This window comes from Mustela putorius, unplaced genomic scaffold (genome assembly GCF_011764305.1).
Source record: "Mustela putorius furo isolate JIRA1106 unplaced genomic scaffold, ASM1176430v1.1 tig00000580_pilon_pilon_pilon, whole genome shotgun sequence".
NCBI classification, from domain to species: Eukaryota; Metazoa; Chordata; class Mammalia; order Carnivora; family Mustelidae; genus Mustela; species Mustela putorius.
In genome coordinates, this window is record NW_025421423.1 from 9,750,545 (window position 1) to 9,770,471 (window position 19,927).

At 42.4% G+C, this 19,927-nt stretch overlaps 1 protein-coding gene across 5 annotated transcripts in view; it reads left to right on the top strand.

Annotated features, from left to right (window-relative positions):
* FSD1L (fibronectin type III and SPRY domain containing 1 like) overlaps positions 1-19,927 on the top strand; it is a 73,831-nt gene that overhangs the window by 636 nt on the left and 53,268 nt on the right. For 2 of the 5 annotated variants that reach the window (XM_004747740.3, XM_013053831.2), the window contains exon 1: positions 3,694-3,943. The exons of the other annotated variants lie outside the window; for them this stretch is intronic. In XM_004747740.3, coding sequence (XP_004747797.1) covers positions 3,929-3,943 — 15 coding nt within the window. In that variant the 5' untranslated portion in view covers positions 3,694-3,928. Of the gene's footprint in view, positions 1-3,693; positions 3,944-19,927 lie in introns of those variants that run through there. 5 annotated transcript variants of the gene reach the window in all.

The following is a 19,927-nucleotide window of genomic DNA, read 5'->3' on the forward strand; positions in this document are numbered from 1 at the left end:
CAGGATCATCCTTTTCTTCCCAGAGAGCATAAATGTCTAAAAGGAGTTCCTAGGATCAGAAATTAGTACTCGGAGTTCAAGGGGCTTCCAGAACTTTCGGTTGAGTCTGTTTTAGTGAGAAGGAGGCAGGGGAAAAAGAAGAATTAGGTTTCTAAGATTGGGAAGAGAGGATAGCTAATATTTTTTGAATACTTCCTACATGACAGGGACTGCTAAACTCTTAATATGAATTATCCTGTTTCATCAACTCAAACCCCCCACAGGTGGTATTGTTATGATGCCTCGTTCACAATGGAAGACACTGAGGCATAGAGAAACCCATGGTTTTCCTGGGTGAGGTGGTGTATGCTGAGATCAGGCCCGATATTACCAGGGAGAAATAGGTGGAGATCTAGGGCTTCAACAAAGAGCAGTATCTGGCCAGTGATTATGCTTCAGAGAAACCAGGATAACAATGAAAATGGGAGTTGGGGTGACAGTAGGACTTCTAAGCCCCCAAAGACCAAGCGGTGATAAAGGCCATCCAAGGGTGACACAGGAGGATATGATGTACGAGGGAGTAATAATAGTAACAGCTATCATTCGTTAAATGTGTACTAAGCTCAGCGCTTTGCATATGTAATCTCCTTAATCCTCACAACCACCAAAACTGGGAATGACTGTGATCATGATCACTGCTCCGGATGAGGAAATTGAGGCTGATCTAGAGGAAAGACCCACTGCAGGCTACACTGCTGGTAGGCGCCAGGGTCAGGATTTAAATTCAGACTGCTGACTCCAGGCCTGTGGCCCTACACCTACTCCCAAAGGGGAACAGTGTTGGCGATACTTAAGGGAAGGAATGTTCTCTCCCAAGAGACGGGGGAGGGTGTTTAGGGTGCGGGAGCAACACCTGGCAAGAGAGGAGAGAGAACCTGGTTCTGAAAGAGACAATTTTGCCAGACTCTTCATATCAGCAGTGCCAATCCTGAGCTTATTCTAGCTTGATGTTCCCTCGGAAAGACATTCCTGGAGGCCCAGGAACCACCATAAAATAAATACCTATGAGTAGATTTCTATCTCAGAATTAGAAACCTAAGGGTTAGAACATTGCTTTTAATGCCTCTGTAGTTGCTTGTCTTTTTTATTTTTATTTTTTTTAAACAATTTGCTTTCTCTTAGTTCATTGGTTCTGAAGCTCTAGTGTACATCAGTCACTTGGAGGATTTGTCAAAACACAGTTTCTCTGGACCTTCCTGCCAGAGATTCCAATTTAGTTAGTCTGGGGATGAAGGTTGAGAATTTGCCCTTCTAGCAAGTTCCCAGGTGGTGCTGATGCAGCTGGCCTGGGGATTACATTTGAGAACAGCGGCTTTGCTTTCTGAAAATTTCCAAACTGACTTGGCGGTGAAAAGTTAAGTACAGAAAAGGCATAGCAGCAGGAGTGGGGTGGGGGTGTTGACTGAGAGCCCAGCCAGGTGAGCACTGCCGCCAGAGAGTGTGGATAGGTGGGGAAAGACAGAAATCACAGCCAGAAGAGAGAGCAACCAGGGCAAGCAGAAGGCCTGGGTGAGCTGGCCAGGGAAGTCAGCCTGCCTGAAGAAAGAGAGATCACGCAAGGGCAGAAGTCAAATGGGGCAGAGCACTTGTCCAAAGCTGCAGGCTCCTGGCTGGGCTGCAGGGAAAGAGCTGGATGAGTAAGGAGGCAAGAAGCCAGGAGTGAGCTCCTGGGAAGTGACCTGTGACAGTATTCTGGCGATCACATTTCAGCGGCGACTTACTGTCTCCAAAGCCTCTTTCTATCTCCTCCTGTGGTTATACCTATCAGTCATAAAGTGTGCAGGGGTTTCTCTCTGAAGTAAAGTCCTTGCAGCAAGAGAAATGGGGACAGCCCTAAATACCATTTCTCCCCCTTAGTGATGTGTCCCACAGCAGAAGGTAGGGACAGGGCTCGGGCACTCAGTCATGCGGTTTGACCTCTAATGTTCTGCAGTCCCTAGGCTGCATTTCTCCCTGACTCAGCTGCAGTGAGTACCCAGTGTGGAGAAGGGCCTCCATGCTTGCAGGCCTGCCCTAGAGGCTGGTGCTTGGCTGTCCACCGCTCCGCATGGAATCAGGGTGGCTTGGATAGGAGGCTCCTTTCCCTTGATACCAAGAGACAGCTCTCTGCAAGTTTGCATGCCATTACTCCTTTCAGCTGCAGGAGCAAAACTGTGCATATAGGCACACCCTGGACCCTGGCCTTCAAGCACTGTCCACCCAGCTTGAACCAAGTCCCTGTTTTCCTTTTGTGCCCTTTGTTCTGTTTCTTGTACATGTCTGTCCAGTACAAAAAAAAAAAAGGATTTATTGAGTGCATAGATGGCAGGCCCTGTGCTGGGGATACAGATATGAGGAAAAGAAATTTTGACCCTCATGGAAGTCACAGTATAGAGACAATTACAGACTTGTAGGATAAATGCTGATTTCTTAAATAGAGCTCATGCCCTCTTGGGGTCTTTGCATTTGCTGTTCCTTCTATCTAGAATGCTCTTCCCCAGATCTTTGTATGCCTCATTCTCTCAGTTCAGTAAGGTCTCTTTGGAGGCCTTCCCTGACCTTCTTATGGAAAATGAAGCCCTCACAATTCTCCGAGTCCATTTACCCCATGTAATTTTTCTTTATAGTGCCTCTAACTGCCATATATCTACATACATACATATATATACACACATATATGCAAATATATATATATTATAGTGCCCCTACCACTGTGTGTATTTACATTAGTTTACTATATAGATAGATAGACACTTTTTTTCTTCTGCCTCCTATACTAGACTGTAAGAGCAGGGCCCTGTCACAGCTGAATTCCCAGGTTCAGAGAACTGGTACCTAATAGGTGCTCAATATATATTATTTTCCTTGTGTTCATTCATCGTGCGTGATTGCCTGGTTGGAACTCTTCTGAGCCTCTCCAGAGTCATCCAAATGGTGGACTGAGGCCTTTCTGCTTGAGGAAGAACCTTTTCAAGCCTACCTCCCCTAAGTTTCTATAGTTTTCATGGTCCCTTCAGGCCAGACTGAACAGGTTCTAGCCCCCCACCACCAACTGTAACTTACTGGCCATTAATTATGTACCGGGCACTTCAAATACGTTATTTTATCCTAACAATGCTCTGCTCTGCAAAGTCAGCATTACTGCTCTTATTTTAAGGAAGACGAAATAGGCCCAGGGAGAGTGACTTGGCCAGAATCACAGCGCGATCCCCAGGAGGGCTCTCTGGGGAAGGTCTACTAGGCTCCACGGTCTACCGAGGTTTCTGCCAATGTCCCTACAGGCCTTTCCCATGCTTCCACTACATCCTCCATCCCAGCCCTTTCCTTGTCACCAGACAGCGGGCCTGGTCTAGCCTGGCTGCTCCTGGACAGCCAGTGTCGGGGGTGCTTCAGATGCGTGCAGGGCGGAGAGGGGGCTCTCTCGAGGGTCAGAGCTTTCCTTCCCCTGCCCACCCCACGGGCCCGGCTGCTGGATACCCAGTGGTCCATTCCAAGACCTGCAGAGAGAGCGCGTGCTGGGGGAAAAAGGATGCGGGAAGGAAGGAAAGCCTCGGTCTGTGGACCCGCGGCGCTAGGAGGTTAGCACTGCCCCTCCTACCCAGCCCTGGCCACCCTCCGCCCCATCCCGTCTCGCGGCAGTGCGCATGCGCACGGTGCTCCGGGCGCCCTCCCTCCTGCGGGCCGCCCTTTCACCCGGGCAACCGCGGCGCGACGGTGGCGCGCGCTCTGGCTGGGCGCGGACCGGGCGGGGCCGGGCGGCGCCGCTGCAGGCTGAGGCTGAGCTTGAAGCTGAGGCGGCGGTGGAGGAGAGCGGGGCCCGTGGGGACCGTGTTGGCGTGCCCGATTTCCGTCCGCCTCGCCGCACGATTCTTCGACGCGGTTTCGGGCCCAACGGGTCTAGCCCCTGGCCATGGACTCCCAGAAAGTAAGTGGGGGGAAGGAGGCGCGGGGCCGCAGACGTTGGCGGGGATGGATGTCTGGGGCGCCCGGGGCCGGGTGGGCGGTGGGCGCGCGGGGCTGACCAGGCCAGGCTGGGCTGCGGCGGCCGAGGGCGAGGCTGCCGGCCCCCACCCTCCCTCCTCCCGCGGCGCTCGCCGGGCTGCGGGGACCGCGCCCGGTGACCCAAGCTGGCCTTTGGCCCTGGGCCCTGGCTCCTGAGGGGAAGAAGGGAGCTGTCCCCATTTCCCAGTGATTTCCTGCCGCGCTCTAGGCCGCCTTTGCTTCTCGAGCCTCCCCGCCTGCGAGCGCGGGTTTAATCCCTCCTTAGCAGAAGCCGAGGCGCGCGGGGTCTACTACCTGCGGACGCCGAAGCTGAGGCTGCTTCCTCGACTCAGCCTGCTTTCTTGGCACAATGCGACCTGCTGTAGGTCGGGAACCCAGTCTCCCTAGGACCGCGCCCCCCGCTCCCACCCGCCTCGGGACCGGTTCGGAGGCAGGTCTTGGTGTTGAGTTGTAGCTGATCTGGGAAGGAGAGCTCGCCGGCCCACCGTCTGCGACCCGTTTCTTGCTCGTCACAGTTAGTTACCTTAATGGTTGTTGTGGCCCGTGCATGCTTTCCGGACAAGTTAAAGAGAAGACTAGTAATTTCAATTAAGGGGGGGAAAAAAAAACCCCGTTTTCGAGAACATAGCCAATGTTTTGAATACAGTTAGAATTATTGATCTTCAGGCATAATCTCTGTATAGAAATAACCATCCTGTTCTCTTTGTTAGAGGATAGTAATTGAAGTATAGGATAGTATGGGAGGTGAGGACAAGAGTTATTAATAATGTAGCAGGGAAAACAAGGGCATATCCAAGAGGCCATTCTGTTCTATTCTTAGATGGAAAGCACTGGAAAAACTTACTAGAACAATGTTTTCTCAAACTTTGCTTGGATTCACCGCCTCAAGGAGCACGGCGGGGGCCAGGGAGGCCACGGGAAAATCGTGTAGTGGTGTTTGAAGCATTGACTGTTATAGTATTTTACTAAAGTGCATATGATTTAGTTTTAATTGTATGCATGCATCTTGAAACTCAGCTGGGTATACTGTTTTCATTTCCATGACTATTAGACATCTGTAAAAAATTAACATTTTGTTTACTTGGAATATATATGTTTGAAACATCTTTGTCTTAATTTGTAAAACATTTCACTGCTTATTTAACTTTTTTAAAACTTATTTAACTTATTAAACTTTTTAGGTAAAAGTCATATGGTAGGTGAATGGATGTTAATTCAGGGCAGAGACCCGGGTTCCATGGTGCTGTTTACTGGTTCTGTGATACGGAGCAAATCTCTTAACTGGGATTAATCTATTTCCTTGTTTATGCATTGGGAGTAAGAATATTTTATAGAGTTAGTGTAAAAATCAGGTGAAATAATTCGTTATGAAAACAAGGTGTTTTAAAGTTTACAAAGTACTAAAGTACTCTATGTGTTTTAAAATGGAATTTTAAAGAGTATTTTAATATGGATCATCTTTATTTTGCCAGGGCACGCATTATCCCTCACTTCAATAAGGGCTTGAGTTGGAATCTGTAGGTCCTGCAAGGTCCTACCACTAGCTCTAGGCTAAGACTTGAACTTATTTGGTCTCATTCCAAATGGTTGTTGTTTGTTTGTTTGTTTAAGATTTTATTTATTTATTTGACAGAGAGATCACAAGTAGGGAGAGGGAGTGGGAGAAGCAGGCTCTCTGCTGAGCTGGAGCCGGATGGGGGGCTCCATCTAGGACGGTGGGATCATGACCTGAGCCGAAGGCAGCCGCTTAACCTACTGAGCCACCCAGGCGCCCCCCAAATGATGTTTTTGAGTAGCTACAAGTACTGCCAGCAGTTTCCCCAGAGGTAGCAAGGAATTAGTTGTTCTTTGTGATAACTTTGAAATTTCACTTCTCAGTGTTAGAAAAGGTGCTGAATTTCATTTCATTTGTTGGTATCAAATAATATTTCTAATAAAAAACTATTTTCTTTTATAGCTTAAAACAAGTATTGGGTGTGAATGCTTATAACCGATTTATTGCTATGAATTTCAGCATTTTTTTCTCATGAATTACTGCAGAATCAGTTCTATACCTCAACTAATAATGAACTGTGTATTTCTCTTTAAGTAAGTATTACACCTCAGGTGTGATTATTCTTCCATGTTATAAAATGTTATAATGACAGGCACCTGGGTGGCTCAGTCGGTTAAGGGTCTACCTTTGGCCTTTGGCTCAGATCATGATCCTGGGCTCCTGGGACTGAGCCCCTCATCGGGCTCCTTGGTCCACTGGAGAGTCTACAGCTCCCCCTACCCCTCCCCTCTGCTTGTGCTCTCGGTCGCGCTCCTGCTCTCTCTCACGCACACACACTCTCTCTCAAATAAATAGAAAAAACAAAATAACATGTTATAATGAAAATAGTAGCAGCTATGATACGTTAGTCATTGTAAGGAAAATGGTGAGGTACTACAAGTGGCAAATGGTGAGGATGGCTTGAATATATACACCTGTTAGTAAATAATTGGGATTTGGGCTTTAAATTATTAAAAAGAGGATGGCTTTGGAGCCAGGTCTCCAGTATTACTACCAACTATGAGCTGAATGAACTTGGGTAGTTCGCTATGTGTCTCTATTTTCTCATCTATAGAAGAGAGGTAACAATTGTACTTACATCAGAAGGTTATTGAGAAGATCATGTTAGTTTTTAAAAATCCTTGGTGCTTAGCCCACATTGAGTACTGCTGGCTATTGTTATGAATTTCATAATCCCAACTTCAAAATAACTTTTTCCTTTTGTTGATAATTTGTGTAACTATTTTTCTAATCCAATCTACCATTTTTAACCTTTGTCCTTGAGTTTTAAAATACGTTTTTCTGTTTTTGTGTCTGTAATAAGTGATTTCAAATGGTGGTGTCAAAAAAGAGTTGTTGAATCCTAATTGAAAGAGGATTGGGAGTTGTGACTCATGCAGTCTGACAATAGGAGTTAAGTTAACTGGACAGTCTTACAGAAGCTTGATGGTGGCTAGTCAGCAGATGGACTAGCTTGACCAGCTGCTTTTTTGTCTGTGAAAATAACTTGGACTTCAGTGTTGTGTTAGCAACAGATGCTCTGTTTGAGTAGAGGAAGAAAACATAATTGCCTTGGGTGTGTAAGGCATACTGTTGGATACAGAAAACCACAGTATTATCTCCTAGAAATAAACAGAAGGATTTTGTTCATATCGAGTTTCTGGGACACTTTTGCGAACAGGATGTGTTATAGATAGGTGGCTTTGTTTGATACTCAAACCTTTTGATTATGTCCTTAAGTGGTTTTAAGATAAAATCCCAAAGGTTTCTGTACCTGAATAAATGCGTATGTTCAAAGAAACCAAGGAAACAACAGACATTTATACCTTTCTAGAATCTTGGCCCTTAGAATTTGATAGTTTAAGGTTTTGGAAAGAAGATCATTTGTATTCATAGGGGTTGCTGTTTCTAGGAAAGGTACATGCTGTAGGAATAATAAAGGTGGAAAGGAAGGGCCAGCCCAGGGGAGGGATGTTGTTAAGAGCATACATTGTAAAATGTTGGGTTTATCCTACTTTTTCCTGCATTTTCTTTACTTGCTATTTGGAAAGTAGAAGGTGAGGGTTGACTTTGCAAGAGGGGACAAATGTAGGTTGGGGAGATTGAACTGAATAGGGGGAGTTTTAAAGCATGACAGGCTGTAGCAAGTAGTGGTCTCCACATGGCTTCCTTATCCCAGTTTCCTCCTCCACGCTGGTATTAGCTCTTCTTTTCCTATATTGTTCCTTAGCAGTTCAGAGACCTCCATATCCAGACAGTCAGCCATTTTCATGTTCCAAAATTACTTCCTCTTCTCAGTCAAAAAAATATATTTCCCGAAGAAAAGAAAGAAAAATGAAATTTGAGTATTGTTCTGCATCTACTATTGTGTTAGATTGCTTTAAACTCTCATGATAACTTACTCCAGTTGCACATCTATATAGAAAACCAAACTCAGAAGCTAACTGACTTCTTTAGGGTTGCACAGCTAGCAACTGATAGTCTGCATTTAAGCCCTATCTTTCTTCACGACCCAAGCTTTTTTCATTACCACTCTTCTTTCCTGAATCCTTTGTCTTTAATGGTGATATGATTAATTAAAATTTGGGATGTTAATAGGAATGAATCCCTATAGTTTTTTTTTTTTTTTTTTTTTTTTTTTTTAAAGATTTGCTTATTTCTGGGCGCCTGGGTGGCTCAGTGGGTTAAGCCGCTGCCTTCGGCTCAGGTCATGATCTCAGGGTCCTGGGATCGAGTCCCGCATCGGGCTCTCTGCTCAGCAGGGAGCCTGCTTCCTCCTCTCTCTCTCTGCCTGCCTCTCTGCCTACTTGTAATCTCTCTCTGTCAAATAAATAAATCTTAAAAAAAAAAAAAAGATTTGCTTATTTCTCTGAGAGAGAGAGAGTCCACTTGTGCATGTGCATATGAGCATGGGGAGGGGCAGAGTGAGAGGAAAAAGCAGAGTCCCTGCTGAGAAAGGAGCTTAACCTTGGGCTGGATCCCAGAACTCTGAGATCATGACCTGAGCTGAAGGTAGATGCTTAACCCACAGAGCCATTCTGGTGCTCGTGCTCCTATAAAATAGTTTGTTTGTTTGTTTGTTTGTTTGTTTGTTTTTTAAAAGAAGCTAATTAAATCTAGGGAAAACCATTGATAGAAAGTAATAGAACATGATTAATGTAAAACCCTGGAATTTGGTCTGCCTTGATGCCCTGATACCATTTTTTTGTGTGTGTGTGTGTCTGTGTGTCTGTATCCCCTCTCCTGCTCTTTTTTTTGTTTTTGAAGGAGGGTCTTAGCTCTCTAAAGTAGAGCTGTGAACAGGAAAGTATACGTTGAGTTTTATATACCCTATCCAAACGCAACTGCAGTCATTCCCATGGAATGGATCAAAGTAATCTGGGATGTACAGGCATAAGATACCCTCTTTAAAGGACCATACTGACATACTCTTGATCACTATATTTAAATACAGATGTGTTCATTTTTGAATTGAACTTGGCGGTTTAAAAAAATTGGAAATAACAAGTTGACCCTTGAACAACACAGGAATTAGGTGTGCTGACGTGCCCCTGACACAGTTGAGAATATGCATATAACTTTTGACTCCCTCAAAACTTAACTACTAATAGCCTACTTTTTTTCTTTTTCCTCTTTTTTAAAAGATTTTATTTATTTGACAGAGAGAGAGATCACAAGTAGGCAGAGAGGTGGTGGTGGTGGGGAAGCAGGCTCCCCACCGAGCAGAGAGCCTGATGCGGGGCTCGATCCCAGAACCCTGGGATCATGACCTGAGCCAAAGGCAGAGGCTTAACCCACTGAGCCACCCAGGTGCCCCTTAATAGCCTACTTTTGACTGAAAAAGTAAACTGGAAGCCTATGGATACGGTAAACAGTCATTTGGCATACATTTTGTATATGTATCATATGTTGTATTCTTTTTAATTTTTTTAAGATTTTATTTATTTATTTGACAGACAGAAATCACAAGCAGGCAGAGAGGCAGGTGGGCGGGGTTGGGGGGAGACCAGGCTCCCAGCTGAGAGTGAGCCAGATGTGGGGCTCCATCCTAGGACCCTGAAATCATGACCTGAGTCAAAGGCAGAGGCTTCAACCACTGAGCCACCCAGGTGCCCCCATATGTTGTATTCTTATAATAAAGTAAGCTAGAGAAAAGAAAATGTTAAGAAAGTTATAAGAAAGGGAAAATATATTTACAGTACTTAACTGTAAAAAATCCATTTATAAGTACACTGGTGCAGTTCTAACCCAGAACCAGGCAGTTCAGAAGTCGATGGTGAAGCAGATTCATCTTTCCTTCCTCTCTGTCTCCCACTGCCCTCGTGCCCTCCCACCTCCCTCCTGCTCGCTCTTTTTTTCATTCATTCATTCACTCGTTCATTTTAATTTTAACACTGTGCTTCTTTGCAATGCCTGGCTGAATGGAAGCAGGATTATTCATGCAGTAAACATATACTGAATGTTTGCCATGGTGATAAATAATCTACTCCAGCCTAGGGTTGACAGTATTTTAAAGATGGTAGATTTTATCTCCACCTCTCTTTTTGTTGGTACTCAGTTGGTACTCTTTCTAGCCATAAGGTTCTGTTTGAATCTGGTCTTAGTTATCGATACTTATTGATTGATAGCTAATTATATTTTGAGCTAATTTATAACAAGGTGTTGTTAGCACAGCCAGTCGGTGTACTTTTGTTACATTATAAATATAAGTAATACAAGCTTATTGTAGGAAAATAGGAAATATAGATAAATGAAAATCACCCATAACCCTCCTACTCAGATGTAACCTGTTTTAATATTTGTATGTATTACATTTCAAGTTTTTTAATGCATATAGAAACTTAAAAAAATTATAGTATCATGCCATGGTAATACTGCTTTATAGTTTGCCTTTCACTTAATATATTATAAATCTTTTATCATGTTAGTTTTATTCTATACTTAGTGAAGAATTCTTTGTGTGGATGCATTGATTTTTAATCAGTGCTTCTTATTGTATATTTATGTTGGTCCCAACCTTCTGGTGTTGGATGAACATCTTGTAGCCAAGTCTCTGCTTATACCTTTAATTATTTACTTAGAAAAAATTAGTAGAGGGGCGCCTGGGTGGCTCAGTGGTTAAGCCGCTGCCTTCAGCTTGGGTCATGATCCCAGGGTCCTGGGATCGAGCCCTGCATCGTGCTCTCTGCTCAATGGGGAGCCTGCTTCCTCCTCTCTCTCTCTGCCTGCCTCTCTGCCTACTTGTGGTCTCTGTCTGTCAAATAAATAAATAAAATCTTAAAAAAAAAAAAAAGAAAAATTAGTAGAAATGGATTTATTGAGTCAATGTGTCTAAACTTTTTTAATAAGTTTTTATTTTTTTTTTTTAATTTGACAGAGATCACAAGTAGGCAGAGAGGCAGGCAGAGAGGAGAGAGAGAGAGGAAAGAGGAAGCAGACTCCCCGCTGAGCAGAGAGCCCGATTCGGGGCTCGATCCTAGCACCCTGGGATCATGACCCGAGCTGAAGGCAGAGGCTTTAACCCACTGAGCCACCCAGGTGCCCCAATGTGTCTAAACTTTTAAAAATCTTTGGTATGTATTGCCAAGTTGCCCTTCAGTAGGGTTGTTAGTTTATACTGCCACCAGCAGAACCTGAGTGCACCCTTATCTTCATTCCCATTGCACCTCCCTCAGTTAGGTGGTGGGACCTCTGGTTTCTTTGGCTTCCTAGACTTCACTGAATGAAACAACCAGTTTAGAGGTCACTGTGCATGGCTAAGACTTCTTTAGCTTGTGACTCGTTATATTTCTTCAAATCCTAGGTGGGAGAGTACTTCTTCTGTCCTGATGTCTTACAGCTAGGCTCAACATTGAAAGATACAGTTCCCTCCCAGGTCTTTTATTAGATTTTTTTCTCTGGATCACCTCAGTTGTCTTTGTAAATAGGTAGTGTTCCTAACTGTTTCAGTGTTAAGAGAGGGCATAGCTTTCTACCATCTAGCTATTTGTGGTAATTAGATTCCTGAATTCCTCAGCAATCTATAACTCTCCATTTTCAGCTCTTCACATAACATCTGAGCAAATACTCTTCTTTGTGTTGCCAGCGCTATGGAGAGCTGGTGAGATTCTGGTTGTATAGCTTATCAGTTGGATAGAACTTTCTGGATTTTAACTCTTATTACTTAATTACTTAATTCAAAGTCTATGGTGTGGTATGATGCAAGTGGCATCATTCCTGGTGGCATTAGGATATTTTCCAGAAGGGTTCTCTCCTGGTTGCATTGGTCCCTTTGCTCTGATTGCAAGAACCTTATGCTTGTTTTGTACATTCTGGCAGTATAAGCAGCCTAAAGTAGTGTAAAATTACAGGCACCTTCTTAGATTTGAACTGTGACTGCTACCTGATAGTTGTGTGATCTAAGAAATTTTCTTAACTTCTCTAACCTTCCTTTTCTTCAACCATAAAATGCAAAGATTGATACTACTTTTTATTTATTTACTTATTTATTTTTAATACTTTATTTATTTGACAGAGATCACAAGTAGGCAGAGAGGCAGGCAGAGAGAGAGAGAGAGAGAGAGGAGGAAGCAGGCTCCCCGCTGAGCAATACTGGGTTCTATCCCAGGGCCTTGGCATAATGACTTGAGCCGAAGGCAGAGGCTTAACCTACTGAGCCACCCAGGCTCCTCACTGATACTACTTTAAAAAAATCTGTTGTGGGGAGCCTGGGTGGCTCAGTTGTTAAGGGTCTGCCTTTGGCTTAGGTCATGATCCCAGGATCCTGGGATCGAGGCTTGCATCAGGCTCCCTGCTCAATGCGAAGCCTGCTTCTTCCTCTCCCACTCCCCCTGCTTGTATTCCCTCTCTGGCTGTCTTGCTCTCTGTCAAAAAAAAAAAAAAAAAAATCTGTGTGATGATTAAAAAGACACCCCATGATGATGGCTTAGCACAGTTCCTGGCACGTAGAAGGTGCTTAATGAATACTACTGAAATGACCGTAAGAATAGTTTGACTCTCTTAAATTGTAGATTGACTAGTAATATTTGCAGTGGATTCTAGATTTGTGTATTTCAGCAGTCTGGAATACTAATGTAGAGTTTGAGTCAGAAATCTCTTGATGTGAGGAGGTGGCTGGTGGAAAACACATAGAGTATTTCTCTAATTATGAGCACATGGTCATTGAGGGCCTCAATTGAGACTAGCATATGAACTTGGGTATAATGGTTTTCTGTCACTGGTTCTAAGAACAGGAAGTTTCTGCACCATAATTTCAGGGGCTGGTTGCACTGATAGTTTTCAAGTAAGTAACCCAAGTTGGCAGTTTTTTGTTGGATGTAGCAAAATTAAGATTCAGCATTCAAATTTGTCATCTTCACATATATTAGGCTAAAACCAGTAGAACCATGCCATTTCTTTTTTTTTTTTAATAAAGATTTTATTTATTTATCAGAGAGAGAGAGGGAGAGTGAGCGAGCACAGGCAGACAGAATGGCAGGCAGAGGCAGAGGGAGAAGCAGGCTCCCTGCTGAGCAAGGAGCCCGATGTGGGACTGGATCCCAGCACGCTGGGATCATGACCTGAGCTGAAGGCAGCTGCTTAACCAACTGAGCCTCCCAGGCGTCCCGAGAACCATGCCATTTCTAATGTTGGAATTCATCATGTTAACACTTATAAGATGATACATTTACAGTAAGAATAGCTGTTTTTGTTGACCTTGGATCTGGCAGGGTGGTACATGTTAAAATCTGTTGAACTGTTCTGGTTTTTACAATCTTGAGGATCTTAGTCTTTTTGGTGCCCTTAGATAGTCTTTCCATATACCTCAGATCTTTATTTTCAGGTAGTACAGTGTAAAAATTGAAAGCACAGACTCAGGAGTCAGACTGCCTTAATTTGAACACAGACTGCCACATTTTAGCACTGAGATCATGGGCACACTCATTTAACCTCTTTGTACCTCAGCTTTCAAATTAGAAAATGGGGATAAGGGTGCCTGGGTGGCTCAGTGGGTGAAGCCACTGCCTTCGGCTCAGGTCATGATCTCGGGGTCCTGAGATCCAGTCCCGCATTGGGCTCTCCGCTCAGCAGGGAGCCTGCTTCCCTCTCTCTCTCTCAGCCTGTCTCTCTGTCTACTTGTGATTTCTCTCTGTCAAATAAATAAATAAAATCTTAAAAAAAAAAAAAAAGAAAATGGGGATAATAATAGTGTCCTACTTCATAGGATTCTTGAGAAGATTAAATAAATATATGTAAAGGGCTTAAAATGATGCTTGGCTCTTAGTATAAAAGTGTTATTTATTGTTTTGCTCAGCGACTATTGTGCTTTTACTTCACATGATTTATTGTGACTATTGTGATTAATGTTATAGGCATAACATTAAGCTATGCTCCTTTGAAGAGGGTGCCTCATGCTTTGTACATCCCAGCTCCTAGATTTTTGATCCATTCCATGGGAATGATTGCAATTGTGCTTGGCTGGGGTGTATACTCCCCCCTCCTTACTTTTTTTTCGTTTTTGTTAGCATAACACTTACCTTAGCTTATCTCCCTAGTCAAGTAATTGGCAGGCTCAGTCCTCAGTTTTTGAGATCCTGGTAACTGTGCTTTTTGACCAAAGAATAATGGCTGAGATTGCCTGTGCAATCTCACGATGTCTTTGGAGACTCATGTCCTGTATATTTTACTGTGATCTGGCAGAATTGATATTTGGCAAAGCATATCTTCAGACCTGTATCACCTAGAACTCTTAGTCATCCCAGCAGAAGTCTTGCACAGTATAATTTTATTGGAAGGTAAAGAGATACTGGAGGTCTGAGGTGAAATCTGAGACCCTTGTAGGCATCCTTTCTCATTGATAGAATCCCACAGAGCAGATGTCCTCCTCCATCATCAGGATTTGATAATAACTGAGGCTAATATATATCACAGTGAGCTCATTTCATAAATACCTTTTTGGAACTTGTCTTAATGATGGAACTTCTTCTTCTTCTTTTTTTTTTTTTTTTGATGGAACTTCTTTTAATGGTACATCATGTATATGTTTTTTTTTTTTTAAAGATTTTTTATTTTATTTATTTGTCATAGAGAGAGAAGCGAGAGCAAGCACAGGCAGACAGAGTGGTAGGCAGAGGCAGAGGGAGAAGCAGGCTCCCTGCCAAGCAAGGAGCCCGATGTGGGACTTGATCCCAGGACGCTGGGATCATGACCTGAGCCGAAGGCAGCTGCTTAACCAACTGAGCCACCCAGGCGTCCCCATGTATATGTTTTAGAACAGTGCTTATAGGCAGAGGAACTGATAGGTGTGAGAGTTCCCAGGTGGGAAACAAGGCATGTTAGAAATAAGGCTACTGTGGCAAGGAAGAGGAAATCTGGTGTGAATTGAAGCAGGAGAGGTAGGCAGTAGAAAGATCATGCAGGGTTTTATAGATTATGTAAGATCATGTTAACAGGTCATGTTAAAGATTCTCAGTTTTAATCCAAGGACCAGTGGAAAGCCATTGAAGACCAACTATTAAGCAGGAAGAGTGATGCTATCATATTCTAGCTGCAGTATACAGAACTGATTATTGGGGGAGAAAGAATGGATCACAAGCCAGTTAAGTTTTACAGGAGTATAAGTTCAGATATGATATTAACTTGTACTAAGATACTAGTAATGATTATAGAACTGTTTAGGAGATAAAGTCCTCAGGACTTGGTGATTACACATAGAGCACAGATGAAAGGAGAGGGTGTAATGATGGTGGCCTGGGTTTCTGATTTTGCGGTTAGTATCGCCATTTGCAGAGAAGAACACTAGAGAAGGGCTCAGATTTAGTAGGAGACATTATGAGATTCTGAGTTTTGAAATGCTTATGAGATATCCAAGTGGAGATTCCAAGTAAGCAGTTGGATGAAAACAGTCTAGAGCTCAGAGGAGAGGCTCTGTATCTAATGGTGCACTGATTGTGCACAGCTTACATTACATTCCTTGGAGCTTTTGGCTTTGTGCTTCCTCCTCAACTTCTTTAACATTACTGTGTCTCCGTTATAAAAACTATTAATTGTGGAGGCCCAAAAGGGATAAACTGGGATAGAAAACTCAAAAGGATTATGGTATCTTTTAATTTTCTGTCTCTTTCTTTAAGTTTCTGAGTATAGATATCCTCCCTGGCATGTTGCCTGCCATATTTAGAAAAACTTTAACAAAATTATGTTGGATTTGATACCTATTCAGTTAGCCTCCTGTTGCATACCTCTTATATTAGGTACACATAATCCCCATATATACTTCTTCTCTAAGTCCTTCCACTATAGAAACTTCAGCCTCTTAGCACATACACAAGCTGGGGTTAAGTTTCAGAACTCAGTTCATGGAATCCTAATCCTTTAGTTCTTATAAGTTTTGTAGTTTATAAGTTTTTGGTTTTATAGTTCTATAAGTTTGGGTACTTAAATATTTTGGTTACTTGTAATTTGTTTTCCAGTTCTGCTCAGCTCCAAGTTCCTTAGTTCTTTCTGTCTTCATTTCATTTTCACCTGTAGTCTAGCTAGTCCCTGTTCTTCTGAGGGCCAGAATGGTTGAAGCCCTGGTCCCCTTGATAATTTATTTCTCATCCCTTCCTGAAGAACTTCCACTACAGGAGAATATTAAGTGTGAATTCTTAATTAGTCTTTTGCAATTGCTCATTCTCTCCAGATTAAAGGGCAAGTGGCTTCAGAGGTTCTGGAGCCCTTCAGCAATCTGTCCTTGTAAACTTTCAGGATACCTCCCTTTTTTCTTCTTAGAAAAGCTTACAGTAGAGGTAGCACTTTATCTGTATTAGCTACCAAAGTCACATTGGTTGCTTTGGGTTCTGATTCGTAGTCATCTGGATGATTGCTTCTTCTGCAGCCATGTTCTTTCTTTCTTTCTTTCTTTTTTTCTTAAGATTTTATTTGTTTATATGAGATTGAGAGCACGTGAGAGAGTGAGCTCAAGACGGGGGCAGAGGGAGAGGGAGAAGCAGACTCCCTGCAGAGCAAGGAGCCCCCATATGAGGCTCAGTCCCAGGAGCTGGAGATCACGTCCTGAGCCGAAGGAAGACACTTAACTCACTGAGCCACCCAGGTGTCCCACTACAGGCATGTTTTCTAATATATTTGGTAGCTGCTAAAATATAGGTCACCATAAATGCTGAGGCTCCAAAGCCCTCTACAGCTGTCTTGTTTATTTGTGTAGCATCTCAGTGGTTTATATTATAGCAAAGGCTCCAAAGTGCTCCCTATCTAGAGATTGAAGTAACACCCCCACCCTGAGAATCTCAGACTTCAGTCTTTGTTACTTTGGCAGTAAGGTAAGCTGTCTTTCTTAGGATGTGGGCCCTTTATGTAGGTGTTCTGTGGTAGACCCTCAGTCTGTACTAGAACTCCTAGTGAAGTGCAAAATGTGAGTGATAAAGCATTTTCTCTTCAAAGAATGAGAAGGTGTTCCCCTGAACTACTATATCAACCTTTAAAGACCTTTCCTTCCCCACCAGTTTCTGGGGGAGTATGGTATTTTTAACCCACTGAGCCACCCAGGTACCCTGATAATGGTGTTTTTAAAGCCTTAGGTAATTCCTATGGAATACCATGACCCCCAAAGCTTTACTACACAGATAGTAGGGTTTCTTTCCAGAAATATTGCTATTAACACTTCATGCGCCAATACAGATTAAGAAAGATCATTTTTCATTTTCTGGTAACAGCAGAATTTTGAATGAATTAAAGGAGAATAGTCTTTACCATTAGATTTTTAAAATAGTCTTAACCATAAGATTAACTGTAATCTCAGGGTATTATAGTTTGGAAGTATGGAGCAATACCGTACACGAAGGAGGAGCCTGGTGATTCTTTAAGTTTGTATAAGCTGTCTTCAGGGCAGCTTTGTTTTTGTCAGATACCAGCCTTGATATGGACGTTTAAGTTTTTTTCAACCAAAACTAATGAGCAGTGTAAGTTTTACAGGAGAGAAGAGTAGCTTTCTCTTATGGTATTAGTGGGATCCCAAAGGGAAATGCTTATGCATTGGAGTTTTGTTTATTTTTGAGAAGTGGTAATATTATAATATTTTCTCGTATAATAATATGGAAAGATAATATTTACATAAAGAAAAACTGAGAAATTAGTGAAATTCTGGTAAAGGAATTTGGTTGTAACATTTTAGCTTATATTCAATAACAGCTATTGTAATTCCAGGAATCTAGCATATGGTAAACATATATAGAAATTCTGGTATTCTGAGAAAAAATTAAGAAAGCTTTTATTAATTAAGCAGATCTATATAGGATCTTTGCCTTGATCCCAGTCTTAGAAATATATGGACTATTTGGATGGACTTTTTTGTCCAGTATGGTAGCTTTGTGTCCCATTTGGTTATTGGGCACTGGAAATGTGACTCATTTGAATTGAGATGTACTGTAAGTGTAAAATGCGCATCAAATTTTGAAGACCTAGTACTAAAAAGGAAGGAAAAAAGGAATTTGGTAATTGTTAAATTTTGATTACATGTTGGGATAATATTTTGGATCAGTTGGGTTAAGTAAAATATTCAAATTAACTTCACCTGTTTTACTTTTTTTGATGTGGCTACTGTTTGGCCCTCGCTATATGCCTGTTGAATGTTGCATTGATAAAGGCTGTATTCTTTCCTGTAACGTTACTGTGAGAACAGACTCTAATGACTTTCAGTAAGTGGGTAACTTTTTTTTTTTTTTTAAAGATTTTATTTATTTATTTATTTGACAGAGAGAAATCACAAGTAGATGGAGAGGCAGGCAGAGAGAGAGAGAGGGAAGCAGGCTCCCCGCCGAGCAGCGAGCCCGATGCGGGGCTCGATCCCAGGACCCTGAGATCATGACCTGAGCCGAAGGCAGTGGCTCAACCCACTGAGCCACCCAGGCGCCCCAACTTTTTTTTTTAAAAGATTTTATTTATTTGAGAGAGAGAGAGAAAGAGAACGAGTGGGGGAGTTGCAGAGGGAGAAGCTGAATCCTCCTGTGATCATGACCTGAACTGAGGGCAGATGCTTAACCAACTAAGCCACTGGGGCATCCCCAGTAAGTAGGTAATTCTCAGAAGTATAAAGAATTTAGCTTGAAAACTTAATAAACCTTAGAGCGTTTAGATGTTTTTAACTCTACCCAGTGAATAGCTTTAAAATGGTAGGAGGTTTCTCATTAAAATGTTTGGACTTAGAGGTTACCTAGCTGAGACAAATAGGCTTTAGCTATCTCCAAAGAATTTTTGCTACAGAAATCCCAAAAAATGAAAGTGGAAAGCTGTTTTATACTAGGGAGATTTGGGGTTTTTTTTTTTGTTTTTGTTTTGTTTTGTTTTGGCTCTGAACTAGTTCTACCTTTTTTACATACCAATGCTCTACAGTTTCTTTGTGAAATTTCCTTCAATGTTTATTGTATTCACATATATCCTGGCGATTGAAATTTAGTTATTGAGTTGAATTCATTGGGCCTAACTCTATGGGATAAAAATCTCTACTAGAAGACTCTTCTTTTTTACCTTAAAGTTCACAAGTATGCTTAGTACTGGACAGAGTTTAACCTCAAGCAGTGATTTTCTGTTATGGGAATTTTGACCATTTTATATGTCACAAAGAGTCTTAGCAAACCAAAATTTTAAAAGAATATATAATTTATTGTCTGGCTATTTCATATGATGAGCAAATTAGTTAGACTTAGAGACAGTATTCTAAAGAGGTAAACAGCATGGATTTTGGAGGTAGGCTGAGCATAATTTATACTTTCCTAGCAGTTTCTATCATTTTCTCATCTGTACCATACAGATGTGCCCTGCCATTAGGAGGGATAAAAAGGGAAGCAGGTATAGTCCATTTACCAAGAAGAGTCTCTTCTTTTCTTTTTTAAAGATTTATTTATTTATCTTAGAGGGAGATAGCAAGCAATGAGAGCAAGAATCGGGAGCAGAGGGAAAGGGGGAGAGAGAATCCCAGACTCATACTGAGCCCAACCTGGGGCTTGATTTCATGACCCCAAGATCATAACCTGAGCTGAAATCTAGTCAGATGCTCAACTGACTGAGCCGCCTTGTGTCCCAGAAAGAGCCCAGTCTTGACTGAAGCTTACTCTACACAGCCCAGTGATTGTGCAGAACCACTTTTACTCTTCCATTGTGTTTTTAAATATATATAGAACCTACCTTGGATGAATAACTGAAAGACTCTTAAGTCATCTGTCCTCTGTTTCTGCATCTCTGTACTACCATTCTTGCCCCTAGAACTGTGCCCACTCCTGCCCCAAGTCTCAGCTTCATTTTGCCCCTCTGCTAGTTGTTTTGTGTTCAAATCTTGGTGCACCTGTTTCTGCGAAGAACACCAACAGGATAAATAGCTAACTCTTGATGTTGATCTGTCAT